Source organism: Pseudochaenichthys georgianus, chromosome 20 (assembly GCF_902827115.2).
Source record: "Pseudochaenichthys georgianus chromosome 20, fPseGeo1.2, whole genome shotgun sequence".
In the NCBI taxonomy this organism is placed as follows: domain Eukaryota; kingdom Metazoa; phylum Chordata; class Actinopteri; order Perciformes; family Channichthyidae; genus Pseudochaenichthys; species Pseudochaenichthys georgianus.
The window spans coordinates 20,877,920-20,900,011 of record NC_047522.1 but is presented as its reverse complement, the minus strand read 5'-3'; the positions used below and the strand labels follow the sequence as shown (position 1 = coordinate 20,900,011).

The 22,092-nt window shown below is 42.8% G+C and overlaps 1 protein-coding gene across 1 annotated transcript in view; it reads left to right on the top strand.

The window, feature by feature from the left end:
- The window catches only part of LOC117466073 (disco-interacting protein 2 homolog C-like), a 53,911-nt gene extending 32,948 nt beyond the window's left edge, over nucleotides 1–20,963 (top strand). The window contains 23 exon segments of the mRNA XM_034109211.2: nucleotides 967–1,060; nucleotides 1,273–1,392; nucleotides 2,949–3,063; nucleotides 3,626–3,673; nucleotides 4,079–4,218; nucleotides 6,639–6,775; nucleotides 7,207–7,415; nucleotides 8,237–8,351; nucleotides 9,144–9,345; nucleotides 9,449–9,708; nucleotides 9,906–10,029; nucleotides 10,110–10,231; nucleotides 10,452–10,563; nucleotides 10,799–10,908; nucleotides 11,154–11,284; nucleotides 12,450–12,618; nucleotides 13,419–13,589; nucleotides 14,702–14,763; nucleotides 14,850–14,907; nucleotides 17,657–17,731; nucleotides 18,672–18,846; nucleotides 18,932–19,055; nucleotides 19,175–20,963. Of these exon segments, the coding sequence (XP_033965102.1) occupies nucleotides 967–1,060; nucleotides 1,273–1,392; nucleotides 2,949–3,063; nucleotides 3,626–3,673; nucleotides 4,079–4,218; nucleotides 6,639–6,775; nucleotides 7,207–7,415; nucleotides 8,237–8,351; nucleotides 9,144–9,345; nucleotides 9,449–9,708; nucleotides 9,906–10,029; nucleotides 10,110–10,231; nucleotides 10,452–10,563; nucleotides 10,799–10,908; nucleotides 11,154–11,284; nucleotides 12,450–12,618; nucleotides 13,419–13,589; nucleotides 14,702–14,763; nucleotides 14,850–14,907; nucleotides 17,657–17,731; nucleotides 18,672–18,846; nucleotides 18,932–19,055; nucleotides 19,175–19,427 (3,126 nt within the window). The 3' untranslated portion in view covers nucleotides 19,428–20,963.
- Nucleotides 20,964–22,092: the final 1,129 nt, after the last annotated feature.

The following is a 22,092-nucleotide window of genomic DNA, read 5'->3' as shown; positions in this document are numbered from 1 at the left end:
GTAAAAAGGTTAGTGAATGCTGCCAATGTTAGTTCAATCAGGAGAGACGTGATGTATGGAATACATGTTTATTATCGGTCACATTATATAAATGAAACATAATGATGACAGTTTCTAACAAGAGAACGAAATGGTGTTTGGCGATTAGGCCCAGGTTTTGTAGGATATCATTCGGGAAGGGAAAGAACCGTTTCCGATGAAGCCCCCTGGGTCTAGACCTGGTGGTGGTGATAAGTGGTTAGGTCCGGTTGGAAGGGAGGAGGTTAAGCTTGGCCCTGAGTTGGAAGCAGGAGGCGAAGGGGTGGAGGAGGGTTGCGCGTTGACACCTGGAAGACAGCTGATGGAAAAGGGGAGAGCATATATAGAGGGATTAACAGGTGCGATAATTAGGCTTGTGAATGGAGGGAAGTGATAGGTTGGCTAAGGAGTGGCGCTCCCTGTCATCTAGTGAAGGGAGCGAGTATTGCCATGACATGCAATACGGAGTGATAGGTCTTCCTGTCTGAACTTGCGCTGAGCTTAATTTCTTAGCAAGAAAGATAGTTCCTGAGTCGGTGACTCCCACTGCATTGCTACACAGAAGTTTCCCTTACAGTTGGGATGTGAAAATAAATAAATGCAATTTATAAAAATACTTAAAACTAATATTAATTCATTATTAATAGTTAAAACTACTATCAACTAATTATTACAACTATTTTTAATGACTAATTTACTGAAAACTATTATAAATTGATAATAGCCTATTTCAAGCCTATTTCAATCCGACATAAAAAAATCATCAGTTTCTTATAAATAATTGTTATAATTAAAACTATACTTTATCGGCCGGTTTATCTCTAATATTAAAAACATGTTTATTGGCCACAGCCAGGGTCTCAGAAACGTGTTAAAATGTAAGATACAAATTTTGAAAACAACTGAAACTTTGAGTGTTAAATGTGTCATAACGTGTGTGTGTTGCAGAGTGTGATGAACATGATGCACGTGATCAGCGTGCCCTACTCTCTGATGAAGGTCAACCCTCTGTCATGGATCCAGAAAGTGTGCCAGTACAAAGGTCAGACACACACTCCACCTGACGTCAATTCAGCTCCACTCACCTGTCCGTCAAACAGATTAAATGCTAATGTTCTGTGTGTGTGTGTGTGTGTGTGTGTGTGTGTGTGTGTGTGTGTGTGTGTGTGTGTGTGTGTGTGTGTGTGTGTGTGTGTGTGTGTGTGTGTGTGTGTGTGTGTGTGTGTGTGTGTGTGTGTGTGTGTCCACCTGCAGCTAAGGTAGCATGTGTGAAGTCCAGAGACATGCACTGGGCTCTGGTGGCCCACAAAGACCAGAAGGACATCAACCTGAGCTCGCTGCGCATGCTGCTGGTGGCCGATGGATCCAACCCCTGTAAGGTCACACACAGCGGCGCGTTCGCTAACGGGGAGTTTAGAGAGGAGCGTTTGAGATAGAGAACGTCAGGGGAACGGATAAAGTCTCTCGGGACGTCAGGAAACTGGGTCACTCAGCAGAAATAGAGCAGGGTGTGTCCACGCCTCACATACAATAAATGGCTGAAATATGACAGTAAGAAACCAGGGAAATGTATACAATTCTAGAAGTAGAAGCATTTGGTACATCTAATAGTAAGTGAAGCATTAATACATTGGGAAAAAATAAATTATAGCAGTGGTGTTAAAGTCTAAAATTGCATATTGTTAATAATTCAGTATCAGCTTGCAGAGACATGAACATTTTTCATGCTCCCCCCTTGGTGCCCTTTCAATGCACGGCGATATCAGATCCACATGTTAGACGGCCCATTTTTAATATCAAGAAACCTTATTTAAAAATGTATTTAACCAGGAAGACCTCACTGATATGAATCTCCTTTTTAATGCAGCAGAAACATCTTATAGAGTGGCGAAGTCACGCCCATCTACTTCCGACCCATCGGACCTTATTTCGGAAAAATTATGCATTGAAGTCAATGGAGAGAGAAAACGTATCTTTCGATCCCGTTTGAATTGTGCCATGAATTACACATGATGTTCGTCAATTTAAAAAATCATTTCCATGTCAACAAAGTCACAGTTTGTCGTAAAACTGTTGAAATATAAGACTATGAAAAATACGCAACTAGAAAGACTACAAATCCCAGAGTCCCGGTCCCGCATGCTGGCTCTCACGAACCGACTAACTCCCCTTGTGTGTGTGCATAGCTCTCAACGCGCCCAGACTTGGAGTGATTTCCACCTCTTTTAATACTTTCCGCCTCGTTCTGAAAGAAAGGAGTGAAATGTTTCAACGTGACGGCCGTCTTGGGGTGTGGTGCGAGACGGGAGATGTAGTTCATTGAGCGGTTTCACACACAAAAAAGTGTCACTTCACAGTTTTACGACACATTTTAAAGATTTTGAATTGCAAAATTATCTTTTAAATTGACAAACATCATATGAGTAATTCGTGGCACAATTCAAACGGGATCGAGAGATAATCTTTCTCTCTCCATTGACTTCAATACATACTTTTTCCGAAATAAGGTCCCATGGAGCTCCCCCGGAAAGGGAGGGACTTCGCCTCTCGATAATGTCAGGATCAGAGGGAACAATTTACTACATTTAGCTGATAATACTTTTGTACTTTCATTTGACATCAGCCAATATGCTTCCATCTCTGCCAATTAGATTTTTCCAAATTGTTCCTTCCTTATGTTCAGATTGCTACAGTGCGCTGGGAACATGATATAACAATCTCATCAGTCATGAAGTTATTCAGGATAAAACATTAAAAGCATCAGTACCAAACGGTCCGTTGAGCGGTTTGTAATGTCGGCAGGGAGTCTTTACATTTGATTAAACCGCTTTTTAGAAGCTCACCTAATGGTTGTTTGATTTCTAGTCTCATGTTAGGAGTAAACACCGGAAATAAAAAACATTTCTGACGTTTTTGTTTCTGATTGTCAGGGTCCATCTCCTCCTGCGACGCCTTCCTCAACGTCTTTCAGACTAAAGGGCTGCGAGCCGACGTCATCTGTCCCTGCGCCAGCTCCCCCGAGGCCCTGACCGTGGCCATCAGGAGGTACACACACACACACACACACACACACACACACACACACACACACACACACACACACACACACACACACACACACACACACACACACAAACACTCACACACATATGCTCTCATCCCTGCTTGGATTATGCAAACATGCGCAGGCATACACAGAAGCACAAATATGCAAACAGTCACACACACACACACACACACACACACACACACACACACACACACACACACACACACACACACACACACACACACACACACACACACACGCCTTCACATATGCAAACACATCCACAGAGAGTACAATCTGCTAACACATAATCACATGCAGTATGTAAATTCACTGAAGGAAGTGAAGTTTTTCCCTCCCTAACTCACACAGGAAGTAACAGAAGAGTCTTTCTGCAGATGCTATAACTTATCAAACAAACACAGATCACAAATCTGATTTTAAAGTTTAAAGACCATATTTAATTTGATTAGGAATAGTTCCCAAAACAAATATAACCTTTATATAGTACATACCTCCCAGTAAATAAGAAAGCATTCGTTTGCCTTGTTTCTCCAGTGCTCAGCATACCTTAACTCTTTCTGGCCCCGTAGACAGCAAAGGGCGGTGAGTACTTCATGCACTTTATATTGTTGTGGCGTGAACTCTTTTTTACAAATTGTTGTAAAGATGTGAATAAATGGCTGCCTGGAAAACAAGATAAACATCATTCATAAGATTAACATCTGTTGGAATCTTCATTCATCACGCTAGATTTTCATTCATTCGTTTTTTTAAAGAATTACCCAAATACAAATGAACATTTATGCATCATCACTCATCAGTCTGAAAATCACACTGCTCAGGCAGAGGATGAAGCTTAAAGGAACCAATGTGTACCTACTAAATAGCCTGTATTTTAATGTGTGTGTGTGTGTGTGTGTGTGTGTGTGTGTGTGTGTGTGTGTGTGTGTGTGTGTGTGTGTGTGTGTGTGTGTGTGTGTGTGTGTGTGTGTGTGTGTGTGTGTTCAGGCCGGTGGAGGACAGCAGCCAGCCTCCGGGCCGAGGGGTCCTCTCCATGCAGGGTCTGACCTACGGGGTGGTGAGGGTGGACACAGAGGAGCGCCTCTCCGTGCTCACCGTGCAGGACGTGGGCACTGTCACACCAGGAGGTGCGTGTGTGTGTGTGTGTGTGTGTGTGTGTGTGTGTGTGTGTGTGTGTGTGTGTGTGTGTGTGTGTGTGTGTGTGTGTGTGTGTGTGTGTGTGTGTGTGTGTGTGTGTGTGTGTGTGTGTCTGTCTGTGTGTCTTAATCAGGCTTATGTGTTCTTTAAATCCATGCCCACTTGTTCCTTAAAGATTTAAACGGCCGGCCCTCAGTGTTGTCATTAAATCGTTAAATTAGTTTTAAGGGCGTGTAAATGCGCGGCCTCTCCTTTACATCAATGTCCAATTTTCCGGAGTGTTCTGTCTCCGAACGGCTGAGCGAGTTAAGTGGGTTCAACTTTTTATTTTAACTTCAAACGCCTGAAAAAAGAAATCGGCAAAGACGGGAGAGAGTTTTCAATATGGCTGCAGTCCATTCTCATCAACTGAGTTTCCCTCCGGAGACAAAGTCACACGGATAGTTTAACAAGGTAACGCAGAACATAAAAATGCTTTCAGGACATTATACATCATCCGCTCAGGCCGTTAGGAAGGATCCACAGACACCACTGACGTTATTACTTGGCTGACCCAAATAAACCTGTTTAATAAGGACTCCAACCAGAGATTGATTTCTTTATTGAAGAGTTCAGAGATTATGTTTTCAATAACTTGCAAAGTCTTAAAAGTAATTTGAAATATTTATTTTAGTGCTATAAAAGTCAAAGTTACAAAGTTTGTATTTTGCCAGCTTGAACCAGTGTGTTTCCCAACATGTAGCTGACATATCATGAGCTTAACGTTGTTAATAATTAATACAAATACTGCTGGGGATCTTTAACTTTGCATATTTAGCGACAAACTGTTATCATAGCATTTAACACTTTCTTGCCAATGCTTATTTCACTGCCTTAAACATAACATCACTGATCTCTCCTCCACACTCACACCACCTAGTGTCTAACTGCAGCAACTGCACCCACTGCAACACCACTTATAAATTAAAGGCAGGATTGAAAATCTCTAAACTCTTTCAGACCCTCAGTAATAATCTTGTTTGGGAGGTTCTCTTCCATTCGCCTAAAAAAATGTATGTAAAATCGAGAGTTTTATTTTCAATATTGATCTTAAACTTGTTAAACCCCAACAGATACAGTAAAGTTATAGCACTCTCATCATCAGAATAATACTAACTCTTCATATAATATATTGTCTAAGTGTTAATACTATAAAATTACTATTAATGTTGTAGCCATGCCATACTTGATATGCTAATCTAATAAAAGTCAAATGTACAATATTTAACTCTGAATCGAAGTGTAGTAAAAATATAAAGTAATTAAAGTGGAAAAATACTCTTTATTAGTACATTACTTGAGTAGATGTAGTTTGTTACTTTCCACAACAAGGCCAGTCTGGCACCTTGATACCGTATTGTTAATATTCAACTGGCACCATCTGCTGTTTAGATATTCTCTACCTAACCCACTTCCTGCTGTAGTCTGGTTTTGGGTCGACGCGGACGTAGGTAGACGTCCTAACTGGGTCAGAACAACCTACTTTAGCCAGTTAAGCCCCATGCCCCTGGTACCGGGGGAAAAACACAACACCTTGTCTGAGGGCTTCTTAACATTTAACAAACTATGAATGTGTCAACCCACTTAACGGGAAGAAACTCAGCTATCAGACAATCTTAATCATTTTTAGCTAAACGAAACACAAGGGTAATAACCAAGCCTCTGAATTAGCCCTGAGCGAAAAAATGCTAACACACTTAGCACAGAACTCACGGTAGAGATACCTTATTACTTATCGGATCTGCACAAACAAGATATCACATGAAAGCTGAGAGGGACAGGGGAAGCGAACCCAGACATCACACAACGGCAGATATCTTACCTTGGCTGTTTTTCTGATCAAAAGTTGTGTTTAATGGCATTAAAACGATAACAACACTGCTGAAGGTTAATCCAATGGTTAATCCAATGTGTCTGTGTCACTTTGAAATGATTACTGATAATCCATCATCTTATTTATGTCAATAACGGAGTTTTCATATATAGCTGCTATGATAGCTACCAGACTATGACAGCTTCCGGTTTTGGGCATTCTGGCTACGCATCACTCGTTCACCAATGGGTAATGTCTCGATTCTATTGGCTCTAACGGTTCAAAAGAGGTGTCAATCATCAAAATCGACCGAGGGGGGCCAGAGATATGGAAAATCCACCCAAATGACCTCAGAAGTGTTTTTTTTCTTCTAATCTCTCTAAAAAGGTTAAATGTCTTGTCTTGCATCAATCTTGATACAGGGTACTTATCATGTTATAGTTTGGATTCCTAAAGCTTTTGGTCTACTATCCCATCATCCAAGGGTGGTTTTCACTATAAGTAATGGGTTTTCTTTGGACGGAAACTTCAAAGTTGTTAACCCTGCCCCCCCCCCAGGCCTGGTGTGTGTGGTGAAGCCAGAGGGCCTCCCCCAGCTGTGTCGGACGGATGAGATCGGGGAGTTCTGCGTCTGCTCCGTCGCCACCGGCACCTCCTACTACGGCCTCACCGGCATGACCAAGAACACCTTCGAGGTGTGTGTTACGTGTGTGTGTACATGTGTGTTTAGTTTGTCATACGTTTTCTTTTTTTACAATTCTTTATTTCGAAGACAATTGAGAACATTTCACCAGTTGCAATGAAATATACTTGCAGTTACAGGGAGTAGTAAACATTTGCAATAAGGGAACAGTATACATTGAAACCCTCCCCTTCTCATTGTCCTCTTTTTTTTCTGATGTGCCGTTTGTCATACATCAAACTGATCCAATACTGAACTGTTTATATCAGAGCTGCCTCTCAGCTTGATTTGGCACTATTTCATTCAGAACTCTAAAAGCATTCGTTAAGAGCGACAGCAGTGTAATCTGGTCAATATAAAAGTCCCGAGTAAGAAATATCTATCCAATCTATTTCTGGCTTGTTGCCATGGCGACCCTGCAGCTGAACATGTGTGTGTTTGCAGGTGTACCCTGTGGGCCCCAGCGGGGGGCTGGTCAGCGACTACGCCTTCGTGCGGACCGGCCTGCTGGGCTTCATCGGGCCCGGCGGCCTCGTCTTCATCACGGGGAAGATGGACGGCCTCATCATGGTGAGCGGGCGGAGGCACAACGCCGACGACATCGTTGCCACGGCGCTGGCAGTCGAGCCGATGAAGTTCGTGTACAGGGGAAGGTGAGCAGAGGGGCGGGGCTTAAAGTCATACGAACAGTTAACGAAATCCAGCAGCCAGATGTCAACCGTGCTGCATTCACTGACAGCGTGATAAATGAGCCGGCTCCCCGCACATAAAGCATCTGATAAAGTGGAGCAGTGGAGCCGAATCCAGACACAGCCAGAGAGTGGAGTTTAATTGTGAGAGGAGGACATTCATCTTTCTCCTGACAGCTCTCATGACGTTTCCAGAGTTATTTAAGGTGCAAGCTTCTACAGAACCCAAGTCACAGAGGAAGGATCCCTTAACATATCGAAATGAAATTGAATAGTGTATTGATTTTGAATTTGAATATTTGAATTGCAAGATGTAAAAGAGACAGAGGAGAGTTATGGGTTAGAGTGTGTGCTGTCATCTCTGATTCTCTCTTCATGTCTTGATGTTTTATTACTGGAGTGCTGGCTGGAGCACTCCAGTAATAAAACAACATTGAATCAGCTGAGTGTGTGCATTGTTCACTGTGTAATACCATTTACTTTTATTGTCTGCACATTTTTTTTTTACCTCCCTCCCTTTATATAGTGCCTACTGCAACATATGCTGTAGAAATACATTTAAAAAGGCAGTTTTTAGATTAGAGCCTTACCAAGTATAAGAAGCATGAAAAACCTAAAGTAATCATGTTTTGATTCAGATATTCAGCGCAGTTTGAGTCGTTTTCAAACTCAAATTGTCTGATTGATGGAGACATTTCTGACAGTATGCCAATGTGTCAGCCCAGTTCAGATACAGCTACACTCAAATAGAAACATGAAGAGTTTTGTTCTCCTCCGCCCTGCAGGATAGCGGTGTTCTCGGTGACGGTGTTGAGAGACGAGAGGATCGTGGTGGTGGCGGAGCAGCGGCCCGACTCCACGGAGGAGGACAGCTTCCAGTGGATGAGCCGCGTGCTGCAGGTGATCCTCCCTGTTCCTGTTATTCTGTCCACCTGTCAGGGCGTCCGCGAGGTCTTAAAAAGGATTAAAAGTTGAAATTTGACTTCAGGATTCCTGCCTGTGACACATTTCACTTATTCTGCCACTGACTGTCTCTTTTTTAAAACAAAGTGAGAACAAAGACTCTTAACTAAGGGTTGTATCTAACATTGTACAGTAAATCATCTTGTAGATCAAACACCAGAAATCGAAACATGAAATTAATTAAGAGACACTGACACAATGTAAGACTGATTATTGATCCTACTGTTACGGTTGAGTGAAGGAAGCAGGACCCAAATGCAGATAACTCTGATTAACCTTTAATTCAAGGATAATGAAAATAACTCCGACAAAACAGAACACTCACCGGTGAACTCAGTCACCAACAAAAGACGAGCCAACACTGAACACAGGAAGAGACAAAACTAAATACAGGGAGGGGTACGAGACGAGAAACAGCCGGGCAGGGGAGGAGAAACACAAGGGCCACAGGTGAACACACTCAGACAACTAGACACATCTGGGAAACTAACGACGGGAGGAAAAACACAGAGAGGGGGACCAGACAATACCCAAGGAGGAAAACATGAAAACACCCAAACCTAGACATAAAAAACATGACATCGTGACACCTAAACCCTAACCCCCATACTTTATTTATTTTAAATATATAAACACAACTAGATTTTCAACATCTTGAACCATGATTTCACAGTAATTCCTCCCCATCAGAAAATCTCACTCTGCTCTGCCCCCCCTTCTCTCTCTCAGGCCATCGACAGTATCCACGGGGTGGGGGTGTTCTGCCTGGCTCTGGTCCCGGCCAACACTCTGCCTAAAACCCCTCTGGGGGGCATCCACCTGTCAGAGATCAAGCAGCTGTACCTGGAGGGGGGGCTGCACCCCTGCAACGTCCTCATGTGCCCCCACACCTGCGTCACCAACCTGCCCAAACCCCGGCAGAAACAGCCAGGTGGGGAACAGCTAGAGTGTGTTAGTCTGCGTCGGAAGGTCTTTGTTAGAAGCTGAATATAATTGTTAATGTGTGTGTGTTTCGGTGTGTGTGTGTGCTGCAGAGATCGGCCCTGCCTCTGTGATGGTGGGGACCCTGGTGTCAGGGAAGAGGATCGCTCAGGCCAGCGGCAGAGATTTAGGACAGACTGACGACAACGACCAGGTGAGACACACACCGTCTGCACAATCCACGGTAATATGTCCTGAGTCTCAGCTCTAAATGCATCCTTTTGTGTTTCAGTTCCTGTTCCTGTCCGAGGTCCTGCAGTGGAGAGCTCAGACCACACCGGACCACATCCTCTACACCCTGCTCAGCTCCCGGGTAACAACACACACCGCTGTCACTGTTCATATCACCGGAGATTAGTCTCTTAACAGTCCCTCAGATCATTCCTACGTTTAAAAACTGCCTCCTTTCAACAGAAGCAGAACAATAATTAAATTAGGAAGTGACAGGTACAATAGTTAAAGAAACAACCTGCTCTCATGGATCCCTCTCCTCCCTCTCCCCTCCTCCAGGGGGCGGTCTCCAGCTCCCTCACCTGTCTGCAGCTCCATAAGAGGGCGGAGCGCGTGGCGGCGCTGCTGATGGAGCGAGCCGGTCTGCAGGAAGGAGACCACGTGGCTCTGGTCTACCCCCCAGGTCAGAGCACACACACTTATTTTCTAACAATACCTGTGCTTAGATTCAAAATGTCTGACCAATCTGAATCACGCCTGCAGGCATCGACCTGATTGCAGCCTTCTACGGCTGCCTGTACGCCGGCTGTGTTCCCATCACCGTGCGACCCCCCCACCCTCAGAACATCTCCACCACCCTGCCCACCGTCAAGATGATCGTGGAGGTAAGGGACTATTAAAGCTGTTCTACTTTCTACTGCTGAAGAAAGCACTACACACTTTATGTTTATGTACCTTGTATTTAGAGTTGAATTGCCTTTTTCATAGTCTCTATAAGAGATGCTCGCTCCAGCTGTGTAAGAGGAATAAGGAAATGAATTATTGAAATGAAAGGGTCATACAGCAGTATCCTTAAGATTGCCCCCCCCCCGCCCCGCCCTGCAGGTCAGTCACTCGGCCTGTGTGATGACCACGGCGGTGATCTGTAAGCTGCTGCGCTCCAAGGAGGCCACAGCCACCGTGGACATCAGGAACTGGCCGCCCGTCCTCGACACTGGTACGACTGCAGTCTATTCTTTTTTCGAATTGTACGCGTTTATTTAGGTCTCTATAATCATGACACTTGATTGGTGTCAATCGCATTAAGCATTCAGTCCAAAGAAATGAACAGTTACAACTTATTAAACATGTTTGTGCAGCGAAAATATGAAATCTTTCCATTTGATGAAGATAAAACAATCTGGTGTGTGTGTGTGTGTGTGTGTTTGTGTGCGTGTGCGTGTGTGCTGCAGATGACCTTCCAAAGAAGAAGCCCCCCGCTCTCTATAAGCCCACCAACCCCGACGGTCTGGCCTACCTGGACTTCAGCGTGTCGACCACCGGCATGCTGGCTGGAGTTCAGGTCAGCTCACAGTTAACTCACACAAACAAAAAACTATTACAGACTCCCCTCTTTATTATATTTTCTATTTTGAATATCTATTTATCAATATATGCAATGCACTTTCCTTAAATCCTCTCATAGTGCGTGTGCTTCCTTAAAAGACATAAAGAACGATTCCTTTAGATGAACGCTCCATCTGTCTGCCTTAGTTCGTCTCTGTGTGTGTGACGTCGTGTCTCTCTCTCCTCCCTACCTCTCTCCAGATGTCCCATAATGCCGTTGGAGCCTTCTGCCGCTCGGTGAAGCTGCAGTGTGAGCTGTACCCATCCAGAGAAGTGGCCATCTGTCTGGATCCGTACTGCGGCCTGGGCTTCGTGCTGTGGTGTCTCTGCAGGTCCGTGCCCCCCCCCCACTCACACCATTTAAATGTGCTTATCAATGTTCAATATCATATGACAGTGTGAAAGATGTCGCTCATCGTGAACCTACAGCTTCTCTTTGGCCGTATCATTTACATTCTTAAGAATCACTGTGAAATATCTTTCACTATATCTCACTGCAGTAGCTTTTTTATAATTATTATAGAAATGTTGGTTCATGTTATACTCAAATAACGATGAATTATAGAATGTTTTCCTCATATAAAAAGTACAGACATTTTATCCGTAACGTTTCAAACTCTGCTTCCAGATCTCAGGTCTGCTTAGTTTGAAATCCCCAGCTCATAAATCCTGAGCTTGGCGAGAGCAGATTTCTGCTGCTGAATGTCGTATAAATAAAGCACACTGCAAATCACTTTCGCTATGAGAAGTTTCTCGTCACCCTAAATGACTTTAAAGCAACAAAAACTCACGTTTCAGATTCAGATTCAACTTTATTACATAGTAGATGTACTAGTGACGAAATGTAAGTTTCGGCATCTGACCAGAAGTGCAAAATAGCAGTGCGGGAGTCTAGGGCTGTGCGATTATGGCAAGAATCATAATCACGATTATTTGGGTCAATAATTGATATCACGATTATTAAAAACGATTATCCATTCAATTTGAAAACATCAATTTATTGAAAAAAAAACGTTTGAACAGTATGTTTTTAACAGTTGATTACCCTGAACTTTACGTGTAATTCAACTGAAAAACCAGTAACAAAAATAATTAAAAAAACAAACAATTAAATGTTTTTTTTTTTTTTAAATAAAAATAATAATCGTTTTATTTAGATTACGTTGTATTCGTAATCGTTGCAAGCCAAAATCGTAATCGAGATTAAAATACGATTAATTGCACAGCCCTGCAGGAGTCTACATAATAAGAATAATTATAAATGGAATAATTATAAATGGAATAATTATAAATAGGCTATAAACAGATGAATATGTACAGTGTAAACGGCATTGACAGTAACATATATAAACCGGTGGGTATGGGCTTGGGTTTCACCTGATTGTTAAGATTAATGTCCGGGATTTTGGTTCTCTGGGAAATATATCTCGATCTCTAAGAGATGAATGCTTATTTTATTGCATATAAGAAGTAAAAGAGTGTGTTTGTTTCCTGCAGTGTGTATTCAGGCCACCAGTCCATCCTGATCCCCCCCGTGGAGCTGGAGTCCAACCCGGCGCTGTGGCTGCTGGCCGTCAGCCAGCTGAAGGTGCGAGACACCTTCTGCTCCTACAGCGTCATGGAGCTCTGCACCAAAGGACTGGGCCTGCAGACCGAGGCGCTCAAGGTCAGAGACACAACTCCAGTCACAGAGATTCATTACAGATTTAAACCCTTTTCAGTCAACTGGACATTTACTAGAAACATGTGTAGGCCAGTTCGTGCCTCTCAGAAATTTGTCTCAGGGCTGGTGATCCCAGATTCCATCAGTGCTCTCTAACTCAGCCGCACATGAAGCCTGAGCTGCTGTAGGACTGACTCACTGCGGAGACATGTGTCCCCCACAGTAATAAACTCAGAGCGTCTCCATCTGCGCAGCCTGAGGACACGTCTGAAGTCACCGACGCCTCTGATTGGTCACAGCAGAGTTAATTTGAGTGATTCTCTTTCTTTAAGTCTCCATGGAGACTGAAGGATGAAAGTAGGAATGATTCGAAGTTACTCATACCTCAGTCTTTCTTTCCTTCTGAGCACTGACATAAAGCAATGAAGCAAAAACCTGCTTCACTTATGATCCAGAAAAACGTGCAACACTTTGTTTATTTGATTGATTTTTGCTTCAAATGTTATTTCTACGGCTGCAGAAGAGGAATCAGATACGAATCACTGAAAAGCAGAATAAGTTGTGACAGCAGGAGATTAGAGTTGTGTTAATCAGTTGCAACAGGATTTCAGTATTCATTAATTAAGTGAAGTTAAAAAAATAGGCATAAAAAAGGGATAAGAAAGAAGTATAAAATATGGGATAATTAGTCAACTCTGTAAATATATATAAAACCCGGATAAATCATTCTCATGATAAACCCTCACATGATGCAGAGAAGTCCTCTATTAGCTGATGAAATGTGTTGTCTGTCTCCTCCCCAGGCTCGGGGTCTGGACCTGTCCCGGGTCAGGGCCTGCGTGGTGGTGGCGGAGGAGAGGCCCAGGATGTCGCTCACACACTCCTTCTCTAAACTCTTCAAAGACCTCGGCCTCCACCCTCGATCTGTCAGCACCGCCTTCGGCTGCAGAGTCAACCTGGCCATCTGCCTGCAGGTAAACAGCTGCTTCTGCGGCACGCTGAACATCACAGACTCAGGAAACTACGGCAGCAAAACTGAGTCGGAAATTATGATTACCAAGGAAACAGAATGCTATATAAACGACACTATTTTTAGTTTTCTCAAAACGGCAAAAAGAACTGATACTGTTCTGCGCGACAGAATGTCCAACTTTGAATTAGATTATGTCAAGTTATTTGTAGACTATATTTTCTTTACACAAAATCCTTGTTTGCTTTTGGAAAAAACACCTCACAGTTCATATTGAGTGCAGTGACGCGTCCTAAAACCCGGAAGTAAGTTAGCATTTTTAGCACTTCCGGTTCCTTCGACAAGAAGCAAAGCAAGTTCTCCAGAGGGTTTTGGAAAAGAGCTGGAAATAGGTCTGTGGTTGAGACACATTGAAGAGACGGATCACGTTTTGTTCTTCGACATTAAATCCATCAGCAGTGACCCCGCTGGTGATTTCTGAAGAGTTTACGTGTCTGAAAAACGATGGTTGTTCCCAAGTGGCTGAATAGGACTACAGAAGTTGTCGTTGTACGTCATTACGCCGAACACGTTAACACTCCGCTAAGTTTGTTTGCCGTGTTCGGCTTGAAAGCAAGTCCCTGCCTCCTGCAAAGTGTTCAAACAAACACTTCAACTTGAACCATTTAGAATCTGTAGTTTTGAATATGGATCTTAAGTCGGCGTGACGTTGAAGCAGCGACCCTGCTGTAGTTCCTTTATAGCATAACGTTAGCATTTTGCTTCTGGCGACTAGATTTATGATTAGAAAAGGATAAAAGTAGGATAGATATGTGGAGATTATCCGGCTGAACAAAACGTGATCCGTCTCTTAAATGTGTCTCAACCACAGATCTTATTTCCAGCTATTTTCCAAAATCCTATGGAGAAATTGCATTGCTTTTTGTGGAAGGAACCGGAAGGAGTTTACTTCCTGGTTTTAGGACGCGTCACTGCGGTTCTCTATTGTAAGCAAAAATAAGAAAGCACCCTAAAAAGATTGGGTAGTTGTTTTTCATTCAACGTGCTTTATATTGGAGGACAGATTAAATGTGTCTGATCACATGCTCACTGTGTCTGCGTTGTGATTGGCTGCAGGGCACGTCAGGACCGGACCCCACGACTGTGTATGTGGACATGAGAGCGCTGCGTCATGACAGGTACCCCTTCTGTACTGCCAGACTTAGTTTCTTTGAATCCTTCCCTTTAGGTCCAACATTGTGACATTTCCCCATGTGTGTTTCAGGGTCCGGCTGGTGGAGAGAGGCTCTCCTCACAGTCTGCCGTTAATGGAGTCTGGCAAGGTGAGAGTCATTTATATTCAGATTCATTTTGCACCGGGTCATGTTTGCAAGCTCTAGACTTCCTGCATTATTAATGTTGAGTGTTCGTCAAAAAGCCCTCTCCTGGGACATGTCTCCATGCTTTAATGTTCAAAAAGCTCTTTATTTTTCTCAGCTGCAGCACCTCTTTTCACCCTCCGTCTAAAACCAGAGCCCAGTCTGCTCTGATTGGTTAGCTGGCCGGCTCTGTTGTGATTGGTCAACAGCTTAGAGATGTCCCGCCCCTTAGCCTATAATCACATAGTAGGGCTGTCGTGACGATAATAGCTTCTAATTTTTTTTAGAATAAAAAAAACGACATGCGATATTAAGTAGATACATTAACTCAAACACGTCATGTTATAATTATTTTGCTGCTTGCTACAAAAGGAAAACTCTCACGGCTCTCATGTCAGGGGTACTTGAGTGAGTGACATGCAGGCTCTGTCAGCAAACCACCAATCACAATCAAATCTCCAAAGCAAAGGGACCCGGTGGTGTTTCTCCAGGGCAGTTCGGCGCTGCTAACCAAGCGGCTCTGATAACTTAAGATCCAGACGTCCGTGACTAAAATCCTTCATCCGGTTAAATATAGTTAGAAAAATACCCATTGTATAGCATTAAAGTTCAAGAAAGGATGGTTTGCAGACAAAGAAAAACGGTATTCTCTTCAATTCCTGTATTTTGTTCATATCGCAATATATATCGCAGGGGGAGAAAATATCGCAATATCGTGCAGCCTTATCACGTACAATGTGTTGGAGCGCTAGCCAATAGAAGCTTCAGTGTTACATAGTGATGTCATTTTGAGTTATTAAAAAGCAGTGCATGTGGACCTGAAAACACCGACAGTAAGCTGCATCGTGTCTGGGGTAATCAAGTTGTTTTTTCTTTAGAAAGCTCAAGATAACTGCCGTGTTATACGGGAGGAACAATAACGTTCTGTTTTGTTCAAAGATACTGAACCGCTGATCGGTGGATGATTATTAATTCTCACAAACGCTCAGGAACCGGCAGAATATGAGTCACCCAGTTTATTTACAGAGGACATGTATAAACCACACATGGTGATCGCGGGATGTAACTCCCACTCAGGCTTGGTGGAATTATGTTTTTTCAACTTGGGATTTTGACAAGATATTGAATTTAACTCTCTCCTAATGAAAACTAAAAGCTACTCAACAACAATAACTATCTCATTTATTTTTCAAGATACCATATTTTCTTTAAAAGTCCTACGAGTGGCCCTCCTCTGAACACTGGTTCCTCCTGTGTTCTCAAGTGACCGATGAGCAGCACGTATTTCACTTTCATTACAGATCTCTTAGCAACTGACTGCGAGGTCAGCAGCAACATCTAAATATATCAATCAATCAACCTGAGATAAAGGAGAGGACTCATTTATTCCATAACTTTGAGAATAATACATTTTCTCAAATGAAACAGAAACTGAGTCGAAATGTATTTGTTGAGAAACTGCAATTTGACCAGGATTTTAATCGATTTTAATCATATTTTCCAAATGTTTCTGTCTTTTCTTTTTGGTCTTTTATTTCTCTTGTGTTTCCCCTTTTTTATGTATTTGGTCCTTTTCTCTTTATTATTACATTTATTTACTTTACTGATACATTTGTTTGCGTTCTTACCTCTTTTGCTGTTGTTTTCCCTTTAATTTGATGCCAAGCCAATCAAACAGAAGCTCCTGTTAAACAGATGAAATTACCTGAAATAGCCTCTGTCTAGTCCACATGTGTCAAACTCAAGGCCCGGGGGCCAAATAAGGCCCGTGGGGGATTTAATTTTGGCCCACAGGATAATTTCTAATTCCTATTAGATCTGGCCCGCCGGTATATTGCATCACACCTTCACTCCATCCTGAGGGTCTCCTCCGCTCAGAGCCGGACCCCAAACATTGATGACCTTGCTCCCAAGATGAGACGCCAAGTATCTGAACTAGCATCACAGAGCAGCAACCTGAGTTTAATGGATGCTTCCTTCTGCACTTTCTCTCTCACGACAACAGGGCATGTTTGTTTTTCTCTCTGAGGGAAATAGTTTTGTTGAAGCTGTTGTTGGCCTGTGGGGAAATGTACTCATAAGAAATGACTCTGAAAAGCTGCAGATCGAGCCATAAGAAATGAATGCTGATTATTTAATGTTGTTTCTTTAGGCAATCATTTAAGTTGTTAGTTCCAGGTTTAATATGTGCAATAAGTTCATTTCAATAAGTTCTGCAATAAACATTGAACCAGTCCGGCCCTCTACTATTCTAGACTTTAATTTTGGGCCCTGTGTATTTGTGTTTGACCCCCCTGCTTTAAAGGATGCATTGAGAGCAGTGCTGATCTGAGAGGAAAGGCACTTTGTATCTACATGAGGAGACGTTGGTGTCTCTCTTCCTCCACACCGACACACACAGACGTCATGTTTCAGGCCGGGCATCAATCTTTATTTTGACTCACTGTATGTGGGAGGAGGAGGACATCTGTTTACCAGTCAATGCATCCTTCTATCTAAAGCTTCCTGAGTGCTTCTCTGCGTCTCCATCTGTTGTGGTTGTTTGAAATGAAATCAGACAAACTGTGGTTATGTTTCTGACATCCGTGTTATTTAGCGAGGAGGTTGTGAAGCGAGTGTGAAGTAAACAGCTGGCTCTATTTCGGGAGTCTTATTCATGCTGGAATCAAAGCTGTAACTATGGCAACTGATTTGTTCTTTTATTTATCCTCAGATCCTACCCGGAGTTCGTATCATCATCGCCAACCCCGAGACCAAAGGGCCGCTGGGAGACTCCCACCTGGGAGAGGTCGGCAGCAACTCATAGCTCTTCCTTCCATATCCTGTATCATTCTTCTCTCCTTCACTTCTTCTGTGTCCTTCCCTCCTTCACTTCTTCTGTGTCCTTTTCTCCTTCCCTTCTTCTGTGTCCTTCCCTCCTTCACTTCTTCTGTGTCCTTCCCTCCTTCACTTCTTCTGTGTCCTTCTCTCCTTCACTTCTTCTATGTCCTTTTCTCCTTCACTTCTTCTGTGTCCTTTTCTCCTTCCCTTCTTCTGTGTCCTTTTCTCCTTCCCTTCTTCTGTGTCTTTCTCTCCTTCCCTTCTTCTGTGTCCTTTTCTCCTTCCCTTCTTCTGTGTCCTTCTCTCCTTCCCTTCTTCTGTGTCCTTCTCTCCTTCCCTTCTTCTGTGTCCTTCCCTCCTTCACTTCTTCTGTATCCTTCTCTCCTTCACTTCTTCTGTGTCCTTTTCTCCTTCACTTCTTCTGTGTCCTTCTCTCCTTCCCTTCTTCTGTGTCCTTTTCTCCTTCACTTCTTCTGTGTCCTTCTCTCCTTCACTTCTTCTGTGTCCTTCTCTCTTCCTCTGTCTTTTGTTTACTTTTATTTCCTTTTTCTCTTGCACTTTACTCTGTTATCGTTTTATTTTCTCGTCTCAATTAACTTTGTTTTTTATTTCCCTTTCTTTATATTTCTTTGCCTGTCCTTCTGAATTTTCTCTTTGTATTTGTATATTTTCCCAATTTCCCAAATGATTGCCTCATTATTTATTTAGCTTTCTTCCCTCTTAAATATGTAACTATTACCTGCCTTATTTCTTCAAAGTCAACTTTATTGTCAATCTTCCAGTTTGTGTGTACAGACAGAGAGATCGAAATACCGTTTCCCACAATCTTATATTCATCAAAGCTTACGTAGAGATTGAGTGTATAATATTGCAGTTAGAAAACGTGCCTGTTCTCTCTGTCCCTGCAGATCTGGGTGCACAGCGCTCATAACGGCAGCGGTTACTACAGCGGTTATGGAGAGGAGGTCCTCCAATCGGATCACTTTAACTCCAGGCTGAGCTTCGGAGACACGCAGACGACGTGGGCCAGGACGGGGTACCTGGGCTTCCTGCGCCGCACCGAGCTCACCGACGCCAACGGGGGTTAGTCTCCTCTCCGCCTCCTACGTCTCCTCCACTCATTCTCTCTGCCTCCGACACCAACATGTCTCCTTCTTTCTCCCAACAGAGAGGCACGACGCTCTGTTCGTGGTGGGCGCTCTGGAGGAGGCCATGGAGCTGCGGGGGATGAGGTACCATCCCATCGACATCGAGACCTCCGTCATCCGCGCACACAAGAGCATCATGGAGTGGTAGGTTTAACAGAGACAGAAAGAGAGAGGAAGTGGAATATTAAGCATCCAGAAGGCCAGATATTTAAAGTAAATATGTTATATTCATGATCAAATCAACGATGTCTCTGTTTCCTCAGCGCTGTGTTCCCCTGGACCAACCTGCTGGTGGTGGTGGTGGAGCTGGAGGGCTCGGAGCAGGAGGCGCTGGACCTGGTTCCCATGGTGACCAAGGCGGTGCTGGAGGAGCACTACCTGATCGTGGGCGTCGTCGTGGTGACGGACATCGGCGTCATCCCCATCAACTCCCGCGGCGAGAAGCAGCGTATGCACCTCCGCGACGGCTTCCTACAAGACCAGCTGGACCCCATCTACGTGGCTTACAACATGTAGCCTGAGTGTGTGTGTGTGTTCAGGAGTGAGCGAGCATGCGTGTGTATGCCGTGCATATCGCCGTTGTTGTTCATTTATTTCCCAGAATCAAGATGTACTGTATTTTTGAACCTGCATATGGTGTGGTGTTACGTCGTCGTTTTTTCTTTAAAGTCGTGTTGTGCCGGTTGATTGGCTGATTGCTTGAATGGTTGATTGATTGGTCATTTTTACACCCCGTTCAATCTCGTGGCCGTTACCGGGAGCTCGTCACTGTAGAAAGCCTTATGGGAACACTGTGTCGGTCCTCACACCGTTTTTAGGAGGTCTTCGGAGGTACAATAGAGAGATACAAATATAAAAGACTGTATCATGTTTGACTGATCGAATCGGGGAAAAAAAATAATTTTCAATTAGAACAGGGTTAGCCAGATAATTGTAAAAATATAAATATTGTACATAGACATAATAATCTATATGGAGAGGTACCTAAAACACAAAGAGGTATAGTAGCCCCTATATGCAGCTCTCTCCACCTGCACCCTGTGTGTGTGCGTGTGCAGAGTGTGTGTCTCTGTCTCTGAGTGTGTGTTCATTATGTCAATGTGTGACAGGGACATTTTACATACTTTTAATGTGATTTACGCGACAGATGAAGAAAGAGAAATTATGGAGATGAGACACAAACTGAAAACATCCAAAAAACGAATAACTATACGTTTTCTCAGATTGGAAAGTCTCACAATAAATGCATTGATTCAAGCTCGATAGACATTAACAGCTTTTGTCTCGTGTGAAATGTTTTGACAATTTAAGAACAATATCCGTGCAATGTGTATCAATAGAAAGATGATTTAAAGCATTCTGACCTGCAAACATATGCACAATAATCTACGTTTTTCATCATATTGCTCGCAGTAAACCTGAGAAATTTAGTCCAACGTTTCTCGTCAAGCGAAATGCACTGTGTGAATACTGAAGAGGGAATATTGTAGTTATTTAAAGGGACTATGGGAAGAGTTTATCCGCACTAGGTGTAGTAATCCACGCCTTATGGGAACTGTCAGTGACGCTGTGGGTTTTATAGAGAAATGTATTGAGAAATAATTCATAAGCTTTTGTTTACTTCTCTGTGGATACACACATCGCCTCATCGGTCATGTTTTTTGTCTTTTTATCAGAAGAAAGGAGAAACTTTATGCATATCAGGAGTTGCTTAGCACTTGTTTGGCTAACAGAGCAGTTTGGGTTTGTTGGTAGCAGCGTAGCGGTCATGTTTCAGTCCCTGTGTATGTGTGAGTGAATGTGTGTGTGTGTGTGGTGGAGGATGTCAGATAAGAAGTAAAATCCCATCAGAAACCTGAAGGACTTGATGGGAGAGAGACTGCATGGTGTGTGTGTGTTCAGTGTGTATGTATATTGTATGTAAATAGTGTTGATTTTGTACGGTACAAGTGTGTGTGACTTGTTTTGTACACATGATAAAAAGATTAAATGACACTTTTATAAGAGCCTGCTATTGGCTCACAGTCACACTATACAGTGCAATAAAGTGCTTTGATTGGCTAAAACTCAGACTGGTTTTTATTATTATTTTACTTTATTATGATGTGCCTGGTTTTTATTAATGCTTCAGACTTATGCCTACAATTGTTTTTTATTTAATTGGCACAAATTAAGAAGGTCAAAATAACTTTAAAAAATGCAAAATGAATGTAAAACATTTCATTGTTTAATTTAGGATGTACAGTATTTACATTAGGTCAGCCTCTCTCATGTTTCTCTCAGAGTCCATCTGGTTTTATTGGCTGCATCTCCAGCGCTCTCACTCTCACTACTTTTAATATCTATAAACAAAAACGTTTACACATGCAAACAATATTTACAGCAATGCAGGGACGGCTCATAAAAGAGCAACAAATGGATGAACAGACAGAAACGAGCACAGTAAAACATTCAAACACGGCATGATTAACGGTTAGGTGTAAATACAAACCAGCTTTCCCTTTTCTCCTTTATTTGGTTGTTCTGCTTCTAATTTTCAGACTGTATCTCAGTAAAAGCATTCCTGACTGATTTATGTTGCGTTTAAGGTCATAAAAGACTGAATGATCTGTGGGGTCAGACGCTGGGTTCAGTTTGTATCCTCGTCCTTTCATCTGCCACTGATAAAGTTAGAGCTGTTTACCTCACAACTTGTTTATTTTACATGCAATACTAATGGCATCTGGACAAAGTCTTGTTCTTATATACAAACATATTATAATTAATACAATATGTATCCATTTAAAATAATGATAAATCCCCAAAGAAAACAAGGGCTGATGTGGCTTTAATATTTATGATCTAATCTAAAGTATATTTAAGGAAGTTTTAATAAGGATTTTATTTTTGATTCATAGACTTCTTGAAAGCACCAGGGTTGTTTGTTATTTTAGGACCTCTTGGGCCTAACTACGACCCTATGAGGGACTTGTACCAGAGTTTGGAAACTACTCTTTAAACACTGTAACCTCATATAGTGTTTTACCCGGTACAACCACACGGTGTCGCTGTTGCTATTCAATATTAACAAACACACTCATTCAGGAAGCTGATCGGGAGCGCGCATCAGTCCGGGGTGTCCTCCTCAGCCACAGCGTGTGGCGGGGACGCGCACTACTTGTTTGTAAGTGGAGTGAGCCGG